This window comes from Monodelphis domestica, chromosome 6 (assembly GCF_027887165.1).
Source record: "Monodelphis domestica isolate mMonDom1 chromosome 6, mMonDom1.pri, whole genome shotgun sequence".
Taxonomy (NCBI): Eukaryota; Metazoa; Chordata; class Mammalia; order Didelphimorphia; family Didelphidae; genus Monodelphis; species Monodelphis domestica.
Genome location: NC_077232.1, coordinates 82,622,109 through 82,647,357, shown reverse-complemented (window position 1 = coordinate 82,647,357; position 25,249 = coordinate 82,622,109). Strand labels below are relative to the sequence as shown.

General features: G+C 39.8%; 1 protein-coding gene across 1 annotated transcript in view; it reads right to left on the bottom strand.

Annotated features, from left to right (window-relative positions):
- Positions 1-519: 519 nt before the first annotated feature.
- DOK7 (docking protein 7) overlaps positions 520-25,249 on the bottom strand; it is a 139,993-nt gene continuing 115,263 nt past the window's right edge. Inside the window, exons 9-10 of the mRNA XM_007496806.3 lie at positions 6,787-6,903; positions 520-5,880 (exon numbers count right to left, since the gene is read on the bottom strand). Of these exons, the coding sequence (XP_007496868.1) occupies positions 5,744-5,880; positions 6,787-6,903 (254 nt within the window). The 3' untranslated portion in view covers positions 520-5,743. The remainder of the gene's footprint in view (positions 5,881-6,786; positions 6,904-25,249) is intronic.

The window sequence follows — 25,249 nt, the reverse complement described above, 5'->3', positions numbered from 1 at the left end:
AGGAAGGAAGGAAGGAAGGAAGGAAGGAAGGAAGGAAGGAAGGAAGGAAGGGAGGGAGGGAGGGAGGGAGGGAGGGAGGGAGGGAGGAAAATGATATAGTATATTTTGTTAACTCAATAGTTTGTCTGTTCAAAGATTTTGTGATTCTTGGATAATTCTAAAGATACTCTCCTTCACTACCTTCCCAGGATTGGTGAGGATATAATGAAGCCCCATAGGAGAGCAAACATGTGAAGAGTCCATTCCACTGTTATGCCACCCTGACCCTGCAGGGAAAGGCAACTCAGGTTCCTTATACAGGTAAAGACTCACAGTCATTAATTTTATGTTAGCATAATTAATTGTTAGGATCATAGGACCTGATATTTAGAGCTAGAAATCATCTTGTCCAGGGGCTCTTAATATGTTTATATACCAGGAGTCACTTGAGCAATTTGGTAAAGCCTGTAGAGTCCTTTCCCAAAAAATAATGTTCATTAATGTATTCAATAAAAAACAACAACATAGGAACAAAGGAAACGAGATGTACTGAAAGACATTTATTAAAAAACAAATTCACAGACCCCACATTAAAATCTGACCCAAACCCCCATTTTACAGATGAGGAATAACAGAGGTCCAGAAGTTAAGTGGCTCGTCTAAGGGACACACAGATAATGACAGATGGGCTTTAAATGTAGGTCCTCTGGCTTCAAATCCAGGATGCCTTGCTAGCTAAAAATACCAGCAATCATCTTGTTCTCTTCCCTAGATAAATACAGTATTTTATGACAGCCCTATGTGGGTAGAAATACTGTCTGTCTCCTGAACTGTGGCCACACCTGTCCCTTTCCCATCCTATGGTTCATCTGCATTGCCTTTCCTGCTGTGCTAACAGCTATCTGTATGTAGAATAAATTCCAAGAATCTATTGCTGGGATTTTGAGCTAGAGTAAATGTTTAATTCATAGGAATCAACTATCTTCCTTCTCAATAATTGCTACTCCACCCCACAAAAAATAAGAAACTAAAAAGAAAACATCCATTTCTTAAGAAAGTTATCAATCCATGAAATTAGGCCAAAACTCCATTTGTGTAATGGAAAGAACACTGGATTTTGTTCCAGAGGACTTGGGGTCTGTTTAGACCTAGTTGGTAAGTCACTTATCTCTTGTGAGCCTTCTATGCCTCATTCTGATTCTTCATCAGTAAAGTAGGGGTTGTAACATGGTACAAAAATCATAGGACTGGCATAGAGAGAGAGCTTTATAAACCTGTAAAGGGCATAGAAAGAGGAGGAAGACAACCAAAAGCTCAACATTGTAAGGGACCTCAGAAGTCAAAAACCCATGCCTTAATAATGACAGCTAGCATTTATATGGCATTTTAAGTTTGGCTAAGTACTTTAGGAGATATGGGCTATTGTTATTATCTTCATTTTACAAATGAGGAAACTGAGGCAGAGGTCAAGTGAATTTCTCAGGATTGTACATGAGTAAATATTTGAGGTAGGACTTGAACTTAGATCTTTCTGACTCCATGTGCAGAGCTCTAGGTATTTTACCACCTATAATCTCCTCAGAAGCATACTCATAAAGTAGTCCTCCTATATTCCCTTCAAAATTTCAAATGCTTTGTTAAAAGTCTATGTAAAATATATTTACAGAATTTCACAATTCGGTAACTTTGCCTTTTGGAAATGAGCTTAGTTTGGCATGACGAAAGTCAAGCTAACTCTTTATTATCACATCTTTTTCTAGATGCTTGTAAACTGTACCTTTGATGGGCTCTACAATCTTGCCAGGAATCAAAGTCAAGCTCATTGGCCTGTAGTTTGGATACTTTGGGGTTGGGTTCTTTTTTTGAAAATAGGGGCACTTACTCTTCTGTAGGCCTGTGGGGACATCTCCTGTTATCCACGATCTTTCCAAAATCATTGTCACTGGTACACCAATCGCATTCACCAGTTTTTTTGGTCACTGGATCATAGCTTATTAGGATCTTGAACTCAGAAAGGACAGAATGTTACTCTTATATCCTTACTTTTGTTTCAGCTCTCTGTTGGTCATTCTTGGTCTGTCATTATCTGTCCAGAGTTTATTCTGGTTGACAGAGAAAGCAATGTAAGAATTAAGTAGTTCTGCCTTCCCCTTGCTATCACTTTTGATTATCCCATCCACCCTATTCAGTGAACTTGTCCCTTCTTTGATCTCTCCTCCTCTAATATAGTTTTTAAGGCTTTGCCCCCCTTGGATCATCCTTAGCATTTGTAGCCAGCCTCAGTTCATTCTGAGTTTAGGGCCCTGACTCCACTTTTTTTTTTTAAAGAACCAGATCATGCTTCTGTTTCCCTCCTTTATTACCTGCCCTTGTTTGAACCAATTGAGGAATGAGTTGAACTTCAGGCACACATATCTCAAGAATCTGAGAATTCTTCCCTGCCCTCCTTAACTCTTCCTTTCAGGAATCCAGTTATTAACTGTTGTTAAAGAGACCATGATGAAGCCTTGTTTTCATAGGAGTGAGAATCTTAGAATGTAAAGTCTAATTCTTAAAGGGACTTACTATTTTTCTTCTAATGGAATCATAGAATACTAGAGTCAAAAGGAATCTTAGAAGTGAAGGGAGGGAGGGAGTAGCATTTATTAATGCTTATTTGATGCGTCAGGCATTGTGCTAAGCACTTTTTTAGTTTTAGTACATTGCAAAATATATTTGCCTTCGTGGATATTAATTAATACATATAATATTAAATAACTAATAGTCAGTTATAAATTAATCGGAAGGTAGGGATTACAGATTATCTGGCTTCTGTGTCTTCTTCACCTTTCTACCTCTAGGCTGCTTTTAATTTTCCTTCTCTCCGATGTTCTTCAACTTCTTTGCATGGACAAAAGAAGTGAAAACCACCTCTCCAATAGGTGGGTTTTCTACTGGAAGAGGTTAATAGTAGGTCCTAAATGGTGTGGTCGGATCATTTGCAAACAATCACTGACTCACCACAAAGGGGATCTGAGCATGTGTCAGGATTCTCCTGCCACCCATTCCCCCATTTTATAAATGATGAAACCAAGGCAGAGAGAGGGGAAGTGAACAGTGCAAGATGGCCCACTGGAGGAGCTCTGGTGGGAGGTCAAGGCATCTGTCTCCCAGGCAATCTTTCCACAGCTTCACAGATACTTCTCTTCCCCAACTCCTGTGGCTAATGAAGAGCTAATTCAACAGGCTATTGAAGAGGTCATATTGCATACCTAGTCACCCATCATGGGAGTATTTAAAATCTAAACCAATATGAACAAAGACCACTAGGTTTGCCCCATTCTGGTCCCTCCACCTTAGCTTACTTTATTCGTTTTTTTCCTCATTTCCCCTAGCAGGTGCATGTGGGCAAATACTTTGCTGGTTGTCACTTCAATTTGGCATTTGAATTTTGCTTTATCAACCCTTTCAAGGACATTAAATCAGGGATAGCACTAAAGCTATTACATTGTAGAGCTTGCGAGGCCAGCTCATGAGGGGACAGGCAACACAGGGCTAGTCCATATTCATAATAACAATCTCAATCCACTAAAAAACTGCCTAATATTCTATCCAGAGTCTTTAGTTCTAGCACTTAACACAGTCTTTGCCCCACAAAGCACCCCTGTCAAGTAGGTAAGCACTGAAGCCTAGTCACAGAGAAATGGAGAGCCTTCCCCTGAGGGAGCCATCTGAGGACCAGGATTGAGATTCAGATGTTAAAAACTCAACACTGGCCTTAGCAGCTGTGGGTTAGGATTCCCCCACCTGCGGGATGGGAGGGCACAGAAGTCATCCCGAAGCCTAGAACTGGTCTGCCCCTCCAGATTCAAGCAGTATAGCTCCCCAAAGTCAGATCTGGGGCATGGGAAGAACAGAGAAAACCAAAATCATCCATAAAGACCCAACAAAACATTACAAAAGAGAACAGTGCCTTCCAAGGAGAAGAATCTGCACTTTAAAATAGAACATCAATGGTTCAAAGCTGTTTACATGAGCAACTACAATAGGTCCCAAGAAGCACTTACAGTCAGGTAGATAAATGATGGGCTTTCTCCAGTATACACATATGGAATGAGGGAACACTTTTAAAAATTCTCTTCATTTGAAAAAAAAATGTATTTCATTCCTAAGTTACAATCGAGTCTCTCAATACCTATACACATGGGAAAGTCCATGATATCAGCTCCTGTGCCCTTCTGTGAGAGCAGGAAGCAAAGGACTTCACATGGTTCAACTAGGAACTGAGCCTGAACCTCAGACTTTGGTTAACTAGAGCAGTCTAACTCAAACAACAAAGTCTATCAGCCCAAGGAGATGCTGCCGCCACAAAATGTAGTCTGTCAGAAAATTCCCTGTGGCCACCACCACCATCTAGAATAATAACAACAACAATTATCATCTCTCACTCTAATTCTCCATCATCACACTGAGGTATCCCTGGGCTCTGGAAGGCTCCACTAGGGGAGCCCAGGCTTCGGCAAGACCTGTGCAGCTGGAAAGGATTCACGCTTGGGCTCACGAATGATCTCCTCATCATCTGAGAATAAGCTGAGCCAAGTGTGGGGGAGCCCAGCACCAGAGGGACCCAGATTGGCATAGAAGGGGTCCTCACACAGAGAACTATCACTCTATAAAGAACAGTAATAATTATAATAATAAATAGTTCACATTCAAATAACACTTTACAGATTATAAAGTGCCTTAGGTACATGATCTAATTTGATCCTTACAACAGCCCTGTGAGGGGCAGGGCAGGGCAAAGCAGGGATCATCATCCCCATTTTATAGGTGAGGAAACTGAGGCCCACAGAGGGGAAGTGACTTGACCAAAGTCAAATCAAACCAGGAAAGGGCAGAGCCAAGGTTCCAGCCCAAATATTCTAACATCCACCACCCCTCCTCCCAAAATGTGCAAAACTGCAATTTCCCTCTTGTCAACAGTCAGTGTCTTCAGTCAGAGGATTAGTGGTGAGTTGCTAGTGGCACTTACTGTCCTTTTTGCCTTTTTTGTTTGTTTGTTAACTGAAACAACTTTGACATTTGTTATTTGCTTTTGAGGGGCTTTTCTCTGCAGTCACTAGGGACTCAGGCTCTACTGCAGCCTGCTTTCAGTGTGATTCCACAGAGAGACAGCAATAAGCACATGAATCAAAAGCCCAAAGCTTCTGGTGCCGCACTCATTTGCCATCATATTATTTAATAGTTGGTGCTTTCTTCCTGAGCATGGTCTCTGGACTAAGACCATTTGGCAATGGGGCCTGCCCCCTCCCACTATTGTAGGAATTTCAGCTAGAAGAACCTTCAGAGATCACCTACTTCAGTATCTTCATTTTAGAAATCAAAAACCTGAAGCTCAGAGAAGGGGATCAACTTGCCCAGGATTTCACAGCAGGGCCAAGATCCAAACCCAGCACTCTGACAGTGGATTAGTGACTGTTGGGTCAGCTTTATCATCTTCCCTCTCTCCAAGGGGACACAAAGATCCAGGGAGGAAGAAATTAACTTGGGGACTCCCATTATGTGGCAAACATTGACCCTCTGAGCTGAAAAAAAATTCAGCCCTTGCTCTACCACCACCTCCTTCCCTGAGTGGGAACAAGGGCTCTAGGAGGTACCTGGTCTGAGGGCAATGTGCCATGGTTGGACCTGAAGGGGGCCCACCCCAGAGGTGAGAACGCAGAGCCCTCCCAGAAGGACCCTGCAGCCCCAGCAAGGCAGTCCTCCAGTGCTCTCCACGGGCTGGTCACCGATGGGCCCCTTTTTGTTTCTGCTCCAACTCCTGCAGACGCTCTTCCCGGGTCTGGGCATGCTGAGCACCCACTTTGTGTGCCGTCTCTGTAGCAGTGATGTCAATCTGTGCATACCGGGTGGCTCCAGCCCCTGGGAACAAAACATTTCATTCATTCCCAAAGCACCCCCTCCTCAGAAAGATGTACCATAGAGGAGGTTCCTATTGGTACAATATGGTGATGATGCCTCCATCAGATATATCCATTCCAGACAAGTACCACTAAGCACAAAATAATCCTGCCTCCTTGTAAGATCATGGGCTGAAGCTGCAGGGGCCTGACGGATTATTTGATCCAGCCTCTTTGCTCTGAATGTGGCCAAGAGAAGGAAAATGTATCCCAGACTACATAGCATGTCATGAGCAAGGAGAGCCCTGTTTCAGTTAAAGCTAAAGAATACTGATTAATTGCTTTGTAAAGAAGCTCCCTGCTAAATTCACTTCCCGAGAGTTTGGAAGTGACTCTGGGTGTGAAACTGGAGGAATGGAGCACAGAACTAAAGAAATCCCCAACTCTGGAAACTGTGAAGCAGATGAATGTGCGCCCAAAGAGGGGCATCCCATCCCTTCTTCTTCTGGATACTGGAGACACCAACAATGGGATAGAAAATTGTCCTTCAGGGATGACTTGAGTACAGGCCTTCCCACAAGCAGGAACGTGAAATAAATGAGGAGAGCCAGGCATCAGCCACATAATTGAACGCTCTCATTTTTTCAGTTGGGAAAATGGAAGCCCAGAGGAGAATGATTTACCCAAGGTCAAATGGCTAAAAAGCAGAAAATTGTACTGACTTTAAGCCCTGTGCTCTTCCCCTTGCATACCCTCTTTTTCACTTGAGGCATCTGTGATAGCATGAAAATAGGTAGTTTGGGGGGAGGTTTAGAAAAAAATGGAAACAAATATCTAGGGTTGGCAACCATGCCTAAGGGGTTTCTCTTCCCAAAGGGGGTCCAAATGTATTTGGAGAAGGTGCAGCATCGTTGGCATCCCTCCCTACCTCTTATTCCTGGGCTGGGTTCCTGAAGCTCCAATTCCATGTAGTGAAGCTGTTTCTTGGAGGTGGGACTGACAGGAATATTCACATAGGTAGGGGTCTCACTGCGCGATCTTTCTCCTATGAATGGCGGGGTTGAAGGGGAAGACAACAAGTAAATGGATAAGTAAATACAAAATATACACACAATTTAATACAAAGTCATGTCAGTGGGCACCTAGGTGACAGGAGATAGAGCACCCAGCCTGGAGTCAGGAATATTCAATCCTAAAACCTTCTTCATGACTTCAAATATACCCCCAGACCCTAACTATGTGATTCTGGGCAAGTTAACTAACTCTGCCTCAGTTTCCTCAACTGTAAAATAACCCAATAAGAGTCGTGAAGAATCAGATAGGACTGAAAAACAACTCAACACATTTCAATAGGAAAGCATTAACAATGAGAGGCTCAGGGAAGCTCATCTACCTTTTGTAGATGGTAACATTTGGGCAAAGCCTTGAAAGGGGCTGGAGGTTCCACAAGGTGGAGGGAAATTCCAGTCTAACCAGAGGTAGGAGATACAGTATTGAGTATAGGAAACAGTAAGTAGAAATGATCAGTTTGGCTGTTATGGGGGAGTGTATAAGGAACAGGGACGGGCTGAATTTGAGATGCCTATGGGACCATTCTAATAGCATGATAAATACCCATATTTCTGGTCTCTGTCCTTTCCAGTCCATTCCTGACAACTGCCAAAATAATCTGCCTCAAACATGGGTCTGTGCTTGAACCCTCAGGGACTCTTACTGCTTCTAGTATAAAATACAAATTTCTCAACTTGGCCTTTAAATCCCACTGAAATTGGACTTCAGCCTACATCCCCAGGCTCCTTTCGGATCCTCTCCCTCCATCCCCTCCACATTCCATTCAGTCTGACCTTCTGGCTATCCCTAGAACTCATCGCTCCATCTCTCACTTCTGTATCTTTCCCCCAGCTGTCCATGGGCCAGAAATGCATTCCCTCCTTCACTCTGCCTCTTACTGACTTACACTTCCTATGAGGCTCAGGTCAGAGCCTACTGTCTATATGAAGCCAGTCCTGATTCAATCATTAAACAATGCTCCCTATGTCCCCAAATGATCTTGTATTTACTTATTTAGGTATTTGTTGTATCCTCTTTTCCCCTGCTTCTGATCCCAAGAATGTGTAAGTAAGTGCCTTGAATCAATCAGTAAACATTGATTGAGCACCTACTATGTGCAGGCACTGTGCTAAGTGCTGGGGATTCAAAAAGAAGCCAAAGAAAGCCCCTGCCCTCAAGGAGCTTCTATTCTTCTGGGAACTCTTTTGAAGGCAGAAACTCTTTGGGTTTTGAAATATCTCTAGGACCTAACCCACTTTCTTATACATTTACTTAGAAGTAGTATGTTGAACTGAATGAGATGAACCAGAAGCCAGGGTCACCTCTGTGACATGAAGAAGCTTTAAAGGATGTTGTGGAGCTACCTGTCATATACCTTATAATGACAAAACTACATTTCTTAAAATGCTATTAACAGTAACATAGCTAATCCTTATATAGCACTTACTGTGTACCAAACACTCTGCTGAGCTCTTTACAATTATTGTCTCATTTGATCAAAACTTGCCCAGAATCAAAAAGCTAGTAAAAGTTTGGGGCTAGATTTGAGCTGGGGGATTCCTAGCTCCAGACCCAACCATCTACCTATCCACTGCAGCACCTCACTTTTTCCCAAATGTTTATGAATCCAAATAAAATAAGTATTTCTATATACAAAGAAAAAGAAGGTATTCCACAAAAGAAATCCCAGATCTCCTATATGTTTAGCTTCCTTTTCTTGATATCCTATCCACTAGTGTCCCAACCTTTTATCACCCTCCCACATCACATAGGATATGATCAGGGAAGCCAAAATGTTCATAGAAATTAAATCTTCCCTATTTCATCTCTCTGCTCACTTTCAAGAAGTAACTTCTCAGTTTATTCTAAAAGAATTCTGTCACTGAGCATAATATTTTCCTGATTCTACTCATTTCACCATTCATCATCTCATATAGTTCTTTCCAGGTTTTTTAAAATAAGTTTGTTCATTGTTTCTTATGCACAGTGGTTTTCCATCACAATCATATACCACAATTTGTTCAGCCATTCCCCAATTGATAGACATCCCCGCATTTTCCAATTCTTTGCCACCACAAGGAGAGCTGCTACACATATTTTGGAGCATTGGAGTTCTTTTCTTCTTTCCCTGATCTCTTTGGAAAACAGACCCAGAGAGAGTATTGCTGGAACTAAGGGTAAACAGTTTTATAACTCTCTGGGTGTAATTTCAAATCTCTCTCCAATAATTAGTTCATAGATCTAATGACAGTGCATCAGTTTCCCCATTTTTCCAAATCCCCTCCAACACTTTTCACTTTACTCTTTCGTCATTTTGGCCAGTCTGATGGATGTGAGATGATATCTCAGAAATTGTTTTGGTTTGCATTTCTTTAATCAGTAATGATTTAGAGCATTTTTTCACATACCTTTATAGATTTGAATTCTTCATCTGCAAATTATCTGTTTGTATCTTTTGCCCATTTGTTCAGTAAGGGATGGCTCTTATTCTTATTAACAAATTTCACTATATATTTAAGATTTGGGAATCTGAGGGGCTGTCTATAAAATTTTTCTCAATTTTCTGCTTTTCTTCTAATCTTGGAAACATTTATTTTATTTGTAAATAAACTGTTAATTTTAATGTATTCAAAATTATCCATTTTAAATTTCACAATGCTCTTCATCTCTTATTGACTCATAAATTTCTCTCTTCTCCATAAATCTGAGCAGCAGTATGTTCCCTATTCTTCTAATTTACTTATGGTATCTCCTCTTATGTGGAGATCATATATTCATTTTGATTTTATCTTAGTGAATGGTGTAAGATATTGGCAGATACCTAGTTTCTGCCAAACTAGTTTGTAGTTATTGCAGCAATTTTTTTCCAAACAATGATTTGTTATCCCAAAATCTTGGATATATTTTGTCAAGTACCAAATTACTATAAGCTTTTTCTGCTGTTTGTTATATGTCTGTTCTGTTCCATTATCTTGCCTTTCTATTTCTTAGTACCAGATAACTTTGATAATTACTGCTTTGTAATACAATTTAAATCTGTCACTTTACTGTTACTGTTACATTTTTTCATTAATTCCTTTGATATTCTTGTCATTTTATTCTTCCAAATTAATTTTACTTTCTTCTAACTCAACAAAATGTTTTTTATCATTTAATTGGGATAACATTCAATAAGCAGATTACTTTAGGTAGGGTTGCCATTTCAATTATATTGGTTCCACCAATCCATGAACAATTAATATTTCTCCACTTATTTAGATGTGACTTTGAGTAAGAAGTGCTTTATAATTATGTTCATGAAGTTATTGGGTTTGTTTTGGCACATGTGCTCCAAAGTATTTTATTCTATCTGTGATTATTTAAAAGGAGTACCTCTTTCTCTCTGTTCTTGAAGTCTTTATCAGTAAAATATAAAAATGCTAATTATTTATATGGATTATTTAATACCCTGCTACTTTACTAAAATGTGACAATGAAATCACTTTAAAAGACTGATATATATTAATTTAAGGTCGCCAAGGAATTCAGCTATGCAATTCCTAAATGAAAACTCAAGTCAGTAGTCAACCTTTTATGGAGTTTAATTACAAACAGGAGGAAGAAAGGTATTAGAGATAGAGAGAGAGAGGGAGAGAGAAAGAGGAGAGAAGGGAATAGGGCTTAAATACCCCTTCTGTTTAGGCTGGGCCAAAAGACCCAAGCCCTTAGATAGCTGAGGCAAAGAAAAGAGATCAGTCCCTATCACTCACGTGACCAAAATGGAGAAACAGTCTCAGGGGCCTCCACCTCCAGCTTCCTTCAGAGCAAGCTTCTCAGAGCAAAAACCTCTCCAACCAACCCCCTTCTAGTCCTCAGACCCCGCTATCTTTAAGGAAACCATCCAAGTTCCCTCCCCTCAGTTCTCACATCTACCAATCACTGTCCATGTCTTCCCTGTGCCAATGGTGGCTCTAGCTTAACCCAGGACTACCCAGAGGTCTGTGGCTTTGCACATGTCTGTTGAAGGTCATATTCTCAAATAATTAAATCTTGATCCTTTGCTACAGCCCTTCCTAAATCCTGTTACCCTGAGTAGGGTGGAGATTGGAATAATTAAATTTTGATCTATGCTGCAGCCCTTTCCATTGTTCAGCAAAAGGTTTCTGTCCTAAAGTAATCTTAAGAAGGGAGGAGGAGGAACCTCCCTTGCCAATGGGGTTCACATTCCAATGGTGAAATTTCCAACATTCACAAGTCTAAGAAATTTTAAGGTTTACAATAATTATCTATAATTTCAACTAATTTTTAGTTGATTTTCTGGGATTTTCTACATCATGTCATCAGCAAAAAGAAATAGTTTTATTACCTCTTTGCCTGTTCTGATTCCTTTGCTTCTTTTTCTTCTTTTATGGCTATTGCTAGCATTTCTAGTGCCATGTTAAATAATATTGATTATAATGGACATTTTTGTTTCATTCCTGGCCTTATTGGGAAGGTTTCTATTTTCTCTCCAATACTTTCTAATAGTTTTAGGTAGGCCATCACCTAGCTTTCTATCGCCTGTACTATCCAGGAAAAAAATTTGCCAATTTCTAGAATATTTAAGTAGTTTGATAGATTCCCCAAAAGTCCCTAAGAACAAAGAACACACTCATTTTTATGAATATATTTGTTAATATTTGTTTATTTGCATGTTTTGATAGAATTATCAATCAGGGTAGTTGGGTATCACATCCTTCCTGAAACCTCTATGTTAATTAGTTTAAAGAAAAATTCTTTGAGAATCCTTAAAAATGGGTTTTAGGATTAGGAACTTATAGAGTACATTTTGTTCTGAGACCACAAGCTTTGTGATATCCATCATCTCATTCAAAATTAATCTGCCAAATCAAAGTTACTGCTTTCAAAAAATGGTCTGTGTGGGGAATCTCAGAAGGCCATTAGGAAAGCAAAGGTCTCATGGCCCAGAGAAATTATGGAGGCCTCTTTTTATACTTCAGAAAATAAAGACACAAACAAGTGGCCTTGGTTGCCTTAGATCACCCACACTGAGGCAGATACAGGATTCAAATTCTCACCTCCTGACTTCTAACCCAGTGATTTTTCTCCTAGACTGGGAGGCAATAGTAGGTTGCAGCCAAAAGACTCCTGATGTCTTGGCCACAAGATTTCCAGTCCAAACTGGGAGTCCACAGACTCCTAGATCTGTGATGTTTTCACCAACCTGTCCAATTATTGATGCTCTTAGTGATGGCTCTGACACCCTGCTAATGCTTTCTGAATTGTCAAAGAAAGATTAGCCCTATAAGGACTTTAATCATAACATTATAAATTTATTATTTAAATATGATTATGATAAATTTATTTTAAAATATCATAAATATTTAAATAAAATTATTATTTAATTATAATACAAAAAGAATTTTCATGTTTAGTGTATTTTACTCCATGTAAAATATCACCTCCAAGTGAAAACCAATCACCTATGCTGATATATTTGTTAGCTCCCTATTATTAGAAAGTATAAGGTTTTACATAAAATAATAATAATAAAAATATGGTCCTGTTTAGCTCTTTGGTTCTCAATTCCATGACCTTCTAGCATTAACATTTTGTGTTTTATAATTCTTTCCATGACAAAGTATTATGCTGTGGGGTCCAAAGTCCCTACTCTGCCTGCCCTACTCTGATGTCCTATGAATTTAGGCAAAATCTGAATATTCAACTGGCTAGATTATCTCGTAGGAATTTACTAGACTTTATTACTTTTTCCCACTCAATCTAAGATAAAGCATTAAAAAATCTCTATCAATCTCAAAACACAAGAAGCCTGTGGCAGACAAAGCATCAGGCCCCATCAGATGCTGGTCAATTAAGTTCTGTCTCCAGCTCCTTAGCTTGCTGAGAACATTGATGTTCTTCAATTCCATCAGGTTCTTCATTGATCCAGATCATTCTCTGCCCTTGTTCCTCTAGCTCTGGCATTCAGGTTCACAGCTTTAATTCATCCAATGCAGCAGGAGAAATATCAGAAGTGAAACAGCACTCCCATAGAAAGGAACTCTGGAGAGTGTTCCAAGCCCCTGCTTTCCCGGCCCCATGTTGGGAAAGGCTCTCATCACCCACCATCTTTTTCTTCCCCTGATGTCCAACGACATCAAGTCTGAGGTGCTGTCAGCCTTCACCCACATCAAAGTTCTATTACTAACGTTCAAATCTTCCAGAGGCCTCTGGCTGTTCCCGGTGCCTCTTCTCTGCCTGGATTCCTGTTCCCACCGGAAGTTGGCTCTCCCCTCTGCCTCACTTTGTTTGTATAGAGGGGTCCTGAGGCAGAGTGAGACAATCCCTGCAAGTGGAGCCAGCTGGGCTGGGGTCCAAGTGCAGCTCTGCTCCCTGTTATCCCACAAAGGGCAGCTGCCCCTCTGCCCGTAGCATCAAGTTTTAAGGGAGAAGAATCATTCCAGGGCTCAGGACCCCAAACTACCTGCCTAATTCTCAGGCTCATTCAGCTCAATGCAATAGGTCCAGTGTTTCCCGAGTATTCCTCATGCACAGATCCAGAGGTAAGAGCTGTGCCCCGAGGGCTGGGGACACCAATTCAACATATGCCAAGCAGTACACGAGGGCAAAGATAAAAATGAAAGGGCCTCCTCTCAGGGAGCTTCCATTCTTTCTCTAAGTCAAAGAGGTCATCTCTCTGCACCTCATCCATGCCATTGCTCACTCTCTTCCCAGGACCAGAAATGACCTCCTTCTCTGACCCTCCCTGTCTGAATTCTACTTCATTCCTTAAAGCCTAATTAAATGCCACACCTCTTCCAGGCAGCCTTCCCTGCTCCCCTAGAATCAGAAAGACCCTTCTCCTCAGGTATAACATATATATTGCTATGGTGTGATTTCTTTGAATCTCATTCTCATACCGAGTGTTTTACTTTTCATCTCTTTGGATGCCAAGCTCAGGTCTTTAAAGACAAGTTAACTAATTAGACTAAAGACAGTGTGACTAATTAGTTGACGGGGTTACCACAATCCTTTCCTCCAAGAGCTTTTCTCCCAAACAAAAATGGTTTACAAACCAATGAATAAGGCAATCACAAAACTGTTTTACAAACTAATATTGAGTGAAATATTTGAGCCTGGGATTGTGGTAGGTTTGGGAGTAAAAAGGAAGAAAACGATTTCAGAATTTTCATTTTGATTACAGCACCTTGATATGTCTCTGAATTAGGACCAAAGTTAAAGTGTGTAAGAAATAAGATTTCTTTTTTTTTTTAAACCCTTACCTTCTGTCTTGGAGTTAATACTGTGTATTGGCTCCAAGGCAGAAGAGTGGTAAGGGCTAGGCAATGGGGGTCAAGTGACTTGCCCAGGGTCACACAGCTAGGAAGTGGCTGAGGTCAAATTTGAACCCAGGACCTCCCGTCTCTAGGCCTGGCTCTCAATCCACTGTGCTACCCAGCTGCCCCCAAGAAATATGATTTCTGTCTTCTGCTGAATGACTGTAGCCCTGACCCATAGGATTTTGTGTTTTGTCTCCCTGAAGAGACTATGAAATTGCTTTGTAATCCAAAATCTGATACAAATCTAAGCAGTAGAAAGGGAGGAGGATTGAAGGTCACAGTCCTGACTTGGCTGCTTCCTAATCTAAGGGAAATTAGGCAAGTCTCTTCCTTCCTCTTGACTTCAGTGTCATCATCTATAAAATGAAGGAGCAGAACGAAATGTTCTCTAAGGATATTGCCAACTCTAAAGCCTGCCATTCAAAGTAATAGACAAATGCCTATATATCTTTTCTCCCAGCTAAACGAAATCTTCATGTGAGTCTTCATATGGGAATCAAGGGCATCTTCAATGAAGGTATTAATAGGGAACAACATGGAACCAGCAGCGAAGTGGCACAGTGGAGAGAGCACTGGGCTGAAGTCAGGAAGACTCATCTTCCTGAGATCCAATCTAGCCTCAGACACTTACTAGCTGTCCGACCCTGGGCAAATCATTTAACCCTGTTTATCTCAGTTTCCTCATTGGTAAATGAGCTGGAGAAGGAAATGGCAAACTACTCCAGTATCTTTGCCAGAAAACCCCAAAATAGAGCTATGAAGAGTTAGAAACAACTGAACAACAAAACATGAAACAACCTGGTGTGTGGAACATGGAATCAGCTGAGATTTGGTTAGAATCCTACTAAGGGACCAGGCAAGACACTTTCTCCTCTAAGCCTCATTCTCCTCTTCTAAAAATATTATACTAGATATGCTAAGTTATAAAATTATAGAATATGTATAATTATGTTTAATATAATATAAATTATATATTTAATATTTAAATATATTTAAATAATTATATATAATCCTATGTTGTATTATTTAATAAATATATATAATATAATATCGAAATATACTAAAATATTTTTCAGTTTGAAATTTTAAATTTGCAATACCTTTTAAATGCAAGTCACCATTAGTAACCTGTTAGGGTCACCTTACACTTGCCATCCTCTTTCCTTTGCCCTCTGAATCACAAATAATGATCATTCTCAGATTTGCACCTTTGTAGCAACACCAAGAGAATAAAAAGTTAGATGTGTATGTGCATATGTACACATCTGATGTCTTAGTCAAGATAAAAGGCCTCAGAGGGATATGTACACAGTTTGATTTAGGTACTTCTGTGATATTTATTGTCCAAAAAATGAAGGGTTTGGAGTCATTTTTTCCTCTTTGACATCTAGCTCCAACAGGATCCTTCATATTTTCCAAGCAAAAGCCAAGTTTATCTCTCTCAATCCCAGTCAAAGCACTGAGCGTTGCTGAGGGATTTCAGTAAATCCTTCAGCATTTGTAATACATGGGATCAATTATTGAAAAAGAAAATGCCAGGCCCAGGCAGACACACCGGGAAAACCAATACTGGAGCTTTGCCAGGAATGAGAGCCATGGAAACTATGCTGAGGGCTAAGCTACAGGCCTCTCACCTTCTTCACTTCTCACACCATTTCAAGTGGCAGGAGGCCAGGATGTAAGGAGTAGAGCTGCAGAAACAAAAAAAATCACCCTTCTAGATAGCAAGCAAAACCTCAGTCTACAGAAGGTTTGCCCAGCCCACAACTGAACTCCTTCCTCCAGGGCCCCCCTAATGTGGAGAGGAGCCTAGAACTAATATCAGCAAAGCAGAAGGTATAGCAGGAAAGGCTGGCAAAAGACTGTCAGTCATCCTGGGATCAGCCTAGCTAAGTCCATCCCTTCATCAGAGGTAATGAGTTGCCTCTCCCAGCTTGGAGGAGCACTTGTTGGAACAGTGAAGCAGGTTCAGCTCATTCTAGCAAATCACTTAATCTCTCTGAACTCCAGCTTCCTGATATGTAAAATAAAGTAATAATACTTACCCACATAATTTTGTTGGAAGGCAAAAGTTCTTTAGAAAACTGAGTTATTAAAAGACCTAGAAGGGATGGTCTGATTTATTTTCTCATTTAACAGAGGAGTCGACAGAGACTCATAAAGATAAAGTGACAACTAAATTCATTCACTGAGTTAATAGCCAGAGGCAAAAGACTAGAAGCTAGATCCTTTGACTCATTAGCCAAGGACTACCATGCCATCCTAAGGTTGCTGGAAATTATAAACAAACATACACACACACACACACACACACACACACACACACACACACACACACTGAGCTGGATTTAGACAAATATTTTGAGGACAGCCAGTTCCAAACTAGTTGTATGCAGATTTGCTTGTTTGTTTTTACAATCTAGTTTATGTGTTTTGAACATCTCTGGCTATTGTCCCATCCCTTTCCTCCCCTTCAACCATTAAGTCTTGAAACGATTCTCTGCACCCAATATTTCCACTTCCTCTTCAACCCATTGCAAGTGAGTTTCCATCTGATCACTCTCCTGAAATTACTTCCTCAAAAGCTATTCTCTAATAGCTTTCCAAAATGCCAGATCCAAAGGCATTTTTTCCCTCAGTCCTTATCCTCCTTGACCCCTCTGCTCCATTTGTCACTGATTCTTGATGCCATTTCTTTCAGTGAGTTCAGAGTTGCCACTCTTCCCTAGTTCTCTTCCTGCCTTTCAAATTGTTCTTTCTCTGTTGATTTCATTTCTCAACTTCTTCCCAACTCCTTATTGTAGGTATTGTCTAAGGGTCTGTTGTGGGTGCTCTTTATTTCATTCTACACTCTCTTTCCCACAGCTTTTGCTACAACCTCTATGTACAGGTCTTCAAAATCTTTATTACCCACTATTGAATTTAACTATGAACTCCCACAATTCCACAATTCCAACTGCCTATAGACCGTCTCCATGGCTGCCTTTTATAAAAACTCAGCAAGTCTCAAATTATGTTCATTAGTTTCTCCCTTTAACATGACTCTCCTTCTGATTTTAATTTTTCCATTTCTAATTCTATCACCTGTGATTACAAAATTGACTCTCCCTCAATCTCTCATTGTTGTGAGGATCAAGTGAATTTTATATATGTGTGTGTGTGTATACTATATATTGCTTTATAAGCCTTAAAGCATTATACATAAATGTTAACTAATATTATTATTACCAGATTCTGTCAATTTTGTTTTTGAAACATCTTTCAAATCTGTCTCCTCTTCCTAAAGTAGTGCAGGATAAAATGATGTTGAAGAAAGCCATTCAAGTCATCTTGAGGACATTTAAGGATGTAATTAGAAAAAAGAAAACAAAAAGAAGGTTAAAAAGATCTATAGAGGGGGCAGCTGGGTAGCTCAGTGAATTGAGAGCCAGGCCTAGAGACGGGAGGTCATGGGTTCAAATTTGACCTCAGCCACTTCCTAGCTGTGTGACCCTGGGCAAGTCACTTGACCCTCATTGCCTAGCCCTTACCACTCTTCTGCCTTGGAGCAGTATTGTATTGACTCCAAGACAGAAGGTAAGGGTTAAAAAAAAAAAAAAAGATCTATAGAGATCCCTCAAGCATACTATTTTCACCCTCCAGAGATATCACAGTCTCAGGTGTGCTTATAGAGGAGGCAGAAATGTCTCTAAAGAAGCAAAGAGTAGAAAAGCAACTGAAGTGAACCACCGTTGGTATATAGAGGAGATCCATGACAAATGAAATACCAATTATGAGAATGCTGACTATCTGAAGGAGGGGAATGATACCAAAAACATTAATAGTAATGCTGGAAAAATGGCAACAAACAATAATAGAGACATATGCCTATTCTCCCAGCTATACAAAATCTTCATGCGAGTCATCTATATGTGGATCTAGGACATCCTTAATGAAGAAATTAATAGAGAATAAATGGGCAAGGCCACAGCCTGAACTAACACAATGAAGATAAGCAGTATGAGGCTGAATATGAACTCAAAGTATTAATTATTTCTTGTTCCTCTCCTTGGACAGGCTGTAGAGGAGGATTCTTAGAGCAGCCAGTTTGAGTGTGAGTTGGTTTGGATAGCCTTTGAAGGTTTTTTCTAGTCAGAAGTTCAGTACTGTGATTCCTTAATGCTGTTCTTCTCCAGAAATTCTTCTATCTATTTTTTATCTGCCTATTTCACTGGGTTAGACTTTAAGTAAGCTCCTTGAGAACAGAGAATGTTTGGCTTTTAGATGTGTATCCTCAGCATGTACACAGTGCCTAACACATAATGGGCACATAAGAAATTTATGTTGATTAATTGGGCTCAAAAAATCTTAGAATCTTGGATCTGCAAAGAATTTTCCAGTTCCTCTAGCCCAGAGGTGTCAAACACTTGTCTGCCACATTCTCAGTGTTGGGGAAATCAGATTAAAATGTAATTAGAAAACATCTAAAAACAAATAAAAATATAATAGATCAGGGTAGATGTTAACACATGGTTTTTTAACTCAACATGGAGCCTACAAGGGATGCTTATGTATGACTCCTGTTTTTATTTAAGTTTGATACCCCTGCCCTAAAATAAAAGATACCTGAAACATAAATGTTCTCTAGATTACTTAACAGTAATCCATACTGATATAGTAGTTTAAATTTTGCAAAAGCAATTTCCTCATAATGATCCTATAAAGCAGGTAGTTCAGTATCATCATCATTTTATAAAGAAAGAAACTAATGGTCAAGGGATATGTCTCACAGCCAATAAATGTCAGTCAGACCTGATTTTATGTCCATTGCTCTTGCCCTCCCATCACACCGTCTCTGAACATTCTGAAAAAGCTAACATCCAGTCTCTCCTTAAAGATTTGCAATAATGGGGAAGCTCAGTTTTGTTTGGAATCTAATTGTTTGGAAGTTTTTCCTTCTATCAAACTAAAAATCAGCCTTCCTGTTGCTTTCCTGTATTACTCCTAGTTAAGTACTACAAAACTGAATTAAGCAAGTCTCTTTCCAACGTAATAGCCACACTAGTACTTGAAGACAACTATGATCCCCAACTAAATCTACTCCACACCAGGCTGAGCATTCCTAGATCCTCCAACTAATCTTTATATGATGACATTCACAATGTTCTTTATAACAATGGCTCCCTCTATCCACTCCAACATGCCAATGTCCTTTCTAAGCATGTGGCATTTTCTTTTTTTTATTTTAAAATATATTTTATTTAATCATCTTTTCAATTGGAACATAAATGTTTTAATTTTTTCTTTTCATATATTCTTAAATTCCAAATTCTCTATCTTTCTCCCTTCCTTCCCATACCCATTGGGAAGGCAAGCAATATGATGAGTTATAATTGTAAAGTCATGCAAAGCATATTTCCACATTTGCTGTGCTTTATTTTTTTGTTGTTGTTGCTCAACTATTTTATTTTATTTTTTATTTTATTTAGTCAATTTAGAACATTATTCCTTGGTTACGAGAATCATTATTTCCCTCCCTCGCCTCCCCCCACTCTGCTCGTAGCCAACATGCAATTCCACTGGGTTTTATATGTGTCCTTGATCAGAACCTATTTCTATATTATTGATATTTACACTAGGATGTTCATTTAGAGTCTACATCCCCAGCCATATCCCCTCAACCCATGTAATCAAGCAGTTGTTCTTTGGTGTTTCTACACCCACAGTTTTTCCTCTGAATGTGGATAGTGTTTTTTCTTGTAGATCCCTCTGGGTTGTTCAGGATCACTGCATTGCCACTAATGGAGAAGTCCATTACATTCGATTGTACCACAGTGTATCAGTCTCTATGTACAACGTTTTCCTGGTTCTGCTCCTTTCGCTCTGCATCACTTCCTGGAGGTTGTTCCAGTCTCCATGGAATTCCTCTACTTTATTATTCCTTTTAGCACAATAGTATTCCATCACCAACATATACCACAATTTGTTCAGCCATTCCCCAATTGATGGGCATCCCTCGTTTTCCAATTTTTTGCCACCACAAAGAGCACAGCTATGAATATTCTTGTACAAGTCTTTTTCCTTATTATCTTTTTGGGGTACAAACCCAGCAGTGCTATGGCTGGGTCAAAGGGCAGACAGTCATTTAGCACCCTTTGGGCAGAGTTTCAAATGGAGCATGTGGCATTTTCAAATGCTTCGATTTAGGAATTATATGTTGGCCCCACAGCAAAGATTTGAATTGACTCCATGAACTCTTAATGGCATCCTAGAAACAGTCCATCTGCGAGCATTTATTAAGCACTAAATGTGCCAGGCACTCTGCTTTTAGTGCTAGAATTAGCTTGTCTAAGCCTCTTATTTTACAGATGATAGAATAAGACACAACCCCAAAAAGTAACCTGCCCAAAGTCACAACAAATACATGGTAGGGCTGGGACTAGAACTGAGGTCTCCTGATTCAATTCATTCCCCTTGTCTGGGTCTGAATTATGAAGATTGGATTTAGCTATCTCCTGATTATAACAATGAAGGTACTTAGCTCTTCTTTTATTGTGAAGATTAAAATGTAATCCCCCATGTCTATTTTTAGATCTTAATCCCCAAAAGTGTTAACTCAGTATTTAAAGTAGATCTAACTATTTTAACATCAAAAAGGTGTTAACTAATCAAAAAAGGTGTTAACTAACTACAAAAGATATAACTAACTACAAAAAGGTGTGAACATTCATTTCATACATTGAGTGGGCAGTTCTAGAGAGGAGCATCTACTGTGATTGGTAGACGTAAAATTTAGGGGAGGTGATACAAGAGAAAAAGATCTTTAAATAGAGGAAACAGAGGCACACACACAAAAAATCAATATAGAGAATTCAGTCACTTGGAGTTGGACTAGAAGAATCAAGAATAAAGAAGAGTCACTTGGAGGAGAGACTGGAAGACAGTCTCTTGAGGGGAGACTGGAAGACAGACACTCAGACTTGGAGTGAAGACACTTGGCTGTGGTACTGGAGCCCTGGAGGAGTTCATGCAGGAGACCTCAGACTACTTTCCTTTTAGATGGTCACCATGGTGAGTGAAAGGCTGACTTGGTTTCCTTGTCTTTCTGGAGGTGTAAACCTCCAAGAAAGCCCCATCCTCTTGAGACTCCTTTCCTCTGTTTAGGGCCTGAGAATTTCTACCTGGCCCTGAGGAAGCCAGAGCTCCCTCTCCCTCTTTCTCTCCCCTTTTCTCTCTTCCTTCATATCTTCCCTCTATTGTAAATAAACTACCATAAATTACATTTCCTTTAATAATTCATTTGGGGATTTAGAAATTAAATCCCTGGTGACCACAAATTAAATATTCAGTCCAACCACAAATTCTAACAGTATCGTCCTACTTAAAAATGAGATGGATAATTATGCTTGCATTACCCATACTACTGGTCTGTTGGGAAGAAAGTGTTTTGTAAATGGCAAGCAGCATAGAAATGGGAACTGCAGTCGTTTTTGTTATTAATTCAATTCAACAGACATTCCTTTTTAAATTTTTATTTAATTAAGAAAACTTTTCCATGGCTACATGATTCATGTTCTTTCCCTCCCCTTCTCCCACCCTACTTCCAAAGCCAATGAGCAATTCAGCTGGGTTTTACTTGTGTCATTGATCAAGACCTATTTCCATATTATTGATATTTGCACTGGGGTGATCATTTAGAGTCTATATCCCCAATCATATCCCCAACGACTTGTTATCAAGCAGTTGTTTTAATTCTGTGTTTCTATTCCCATAGTTCTTTCTCATAAGTCCTTCAGAATTGTCCTGAATCATTGCATTGCTGCTAGTAGAGAAGTCAATGGACATTCCCTAAGTAGTAAATTAAGCACTGGGTTCCAGTTGGACACCTGACTATACCACACTGACTCTACCTTTTTAAGGAGTCCAGGCCTATTACACCCCCAAAGGCAAATAAATATGTTCAGGCATTAAGAATTCACTAAAATTTACAGTGAAAAAAAAATGTGCTAGAAGAAAGGACATCTTGTAATTTCTGAACAGCAGTTTTCTAATAGGATTAACAAATTGGGAAGACAGAAGAGGAAGCCCCAGGCTTCTCTTCTGATTGATTTTGCATTCCTAATCTCCCAAGAACCCCATAGTTCCTCAGCTTACACACAGATGACTGTCTAATAACATGCTTCCCTCTTGCCAAGAATCTTATATGAGACAGGGGCACTGGCCCTCAGTGATCCTTTTACATGTAGGACTTCTGGGTGGGTTTGTTTAGCTTCCCCATTGGCCAGTTCAGCCCTTCTCACTGCTTGGCACAAGCAATTCAAACCAAGAATCATAGAAGCATAGTTTTAGAGCTAGAAGGGACTTCAGCATCCATGAAGTCAAATCCCTTATTTTATACATAAGGAAAATGTGATCCAGGAAAGTTAAGTGATTTGTCCAAAGTCCTATAGGTTGCAAGAACCAGAAATGGAATTTGAAACTGGGTCCTCTGACTCCAGTGAAGGCTGGAGTTTCCTCTACCCCTTGCTGTCTCACTGACTTCTTGATATATCAATTTCCACCAGCACTACATTTTTCTTGGTGGAATGTCACTGATCCAACCATACTCAAAAACTGTCTGTAGTCCATCTAATTCTCCTCTTCCAACCTCTTAGCACCCAGTGATCCCTTTGGATCCAAGAGGAGAAACCTTCACCTTCACCATGCTCAGTATGCATAGAATACAATCTCATGTTCATGTAATTAAGAAAGCTTAGAAGACTAAGATCTCAGCATGCTACAGCTAAAATGAACTTTTGTTGTTCAGTCATTTCAGTGATACCCAACTAACTCTGCATTTGCCCATTTAGGATTTGGCAGAGATACTACAGTGATTTGCTGTTTCCTTCTCCAGCTCATCTTACAGGAGAGAAACTGAAATAAACAGGGGTAAATGACTTACCCAGGGTAAGCTAGTGTCTGAGACAGGATTTGAGCTCAAGAAGATGAGTCTCCATGTCTCTGGGCCCACTACTCACTGTGGTACCACTTATATGCCCCATAATGAACCTTAAAGACAACTTAAACTCTATGCTTCATAGAAAACTGAGGCCCAGAAAGGGAAAGGAACTGACCTAAGGTCATATAGCTAGTTAACTGGCAGTGTCAGGATTTGAACCCAGGTCTTATGAATCTAGATCTAATGCTCTATCTGGCTTATACTACTCTGAGCTTGAAACAGCTCAACTTCTAAGTCAGGAAGCCAGATGAACTGTTGTAACCAGAACTAAACTTTCTTAAACAAACTGCCAAAAAATTCTGATGTCCAAGAACCAAGTCTTCAGTTGGGAATCACTATGGAGAGAGTCTCCCTCTGGATAGGACTGGCAAGTTATAGAAATAGTACAAGGGAGAAAAATGGAAAACATGTAAAACATCATCCTATATACCATCATGGAAAGAGATACAGGAAAGAAATGAATTCCTGTGCAAATGTGGACATAGACTAGCTCAGCTCAAGTCCCACCTCCATCAGAAAGGTCTAAGTCATACATTTCTCCCTGATCCCACTCATTGATGAACTCCCAAGAGCACTTATAATCTGTTTTCAGTGACCCAAATGACTATTTGATTACTTCCTTTCTGGTTGGTCTCTAACTGTTTCATGTGTTGGTTTTGTCTGTCCAAAAAAAAGGAAAATCATAATCCAGAACAGGAGTGATGGCTTCTTCTGTGGCTCCCCAGGGGTGTGACCCTGGTTTTCTCATTATCACAGTCCTTCTAAGAACAGTATTAAATGCTTATTATGTGCCAGGCTTATTATGTGAACAGACGGAAGAAAGCAATAAGAAGGTTCGACGGCTGAGAGGGCGATGCAGCAAAGCACTGTGGAGTGCTTAGGGCGTGTTGGAGCACAAAGGACAACACGGACATCCAATGCAGCTGAGGAAGTCTCCAGGTGTAACGACTTTTTGTGCCACTGGACCCAGGCTTCCAACGCCGAGAGAGTGGGACTGTCTCTGTGCATCGACTTTTCCACTTAAATCTTCATGCACAGGTGTCTTTGTGCACAAAAACGCACAAAGACAATTGTCATCCTCAGTTACCAAGAGACTACTACTACTACTAAAAAGCAGGGACCATTTCATTCTTGCCATATAAATGTATGTATGCATATATATATATATATATACACATAAAAGTATATATAGAAACCTATGTATATATTGTATATTAGATAAGTATAACATAGTCAAGGTATACATATAGGAACAAAAACACAACAGTCATACATACACAGTAACCTTGAGTTTCTATCCACAAAGAGCTTCCATGTTAATGAGAAACATAGGTATATATGTACATACATGCATAAAATATACATGTGTACTTATATGCACATATGTTTATGCACTTATAAATGTGTATTCTTAAAAGTATGTGTATATATACTTATATGTATATCTGTGTCTAGTGTGTTAATCCATATATGTATACTACAGGGATATTTTGTACATGTATATGTAACTATGTGTTCACATGTATAATTCTATGTATGCAAAAATCTCACACAAGGTAACTTTAGGAGGGAAGGCATCAGCTAGCCATTGTAGGGGAGGGGGCCTCAGGAAAGTCCTTTTACAAAATGTGGAACTTTGAAGGAAACTGGGGACTCCAAGAGGTAAAACTGAGAGATGAGTCCATTCTACGTCTGCAAGACAGTCATGCAAAGGCCCAGGGACAGCAGATAGAGTATTATATGTGAAGAACATCACAACATCCATTTTAACTGGACAATAGAGAGAGTGGAGGGGATTAGGTCAAATGGCTAAAAAGAAAAAAGTAAGATGGTACCAGATTGTGAAGAACCCTAAATGCTGAGCAGAGTAGTTCCTATTTTTTCTTGGAGGTAATAGGGAGCCACTGGAGTTCACGGAGAGGAGGAGTAACATGGCCATATTACTGTGGCCACTGTGTGGTAGTTGGGTTAGAATAGAGTAACTGTAAACACAGAGACCAGTTAGGAGGCTATTAAAGTAGTTTAGTTGAAAAGTGAAAAGGTCT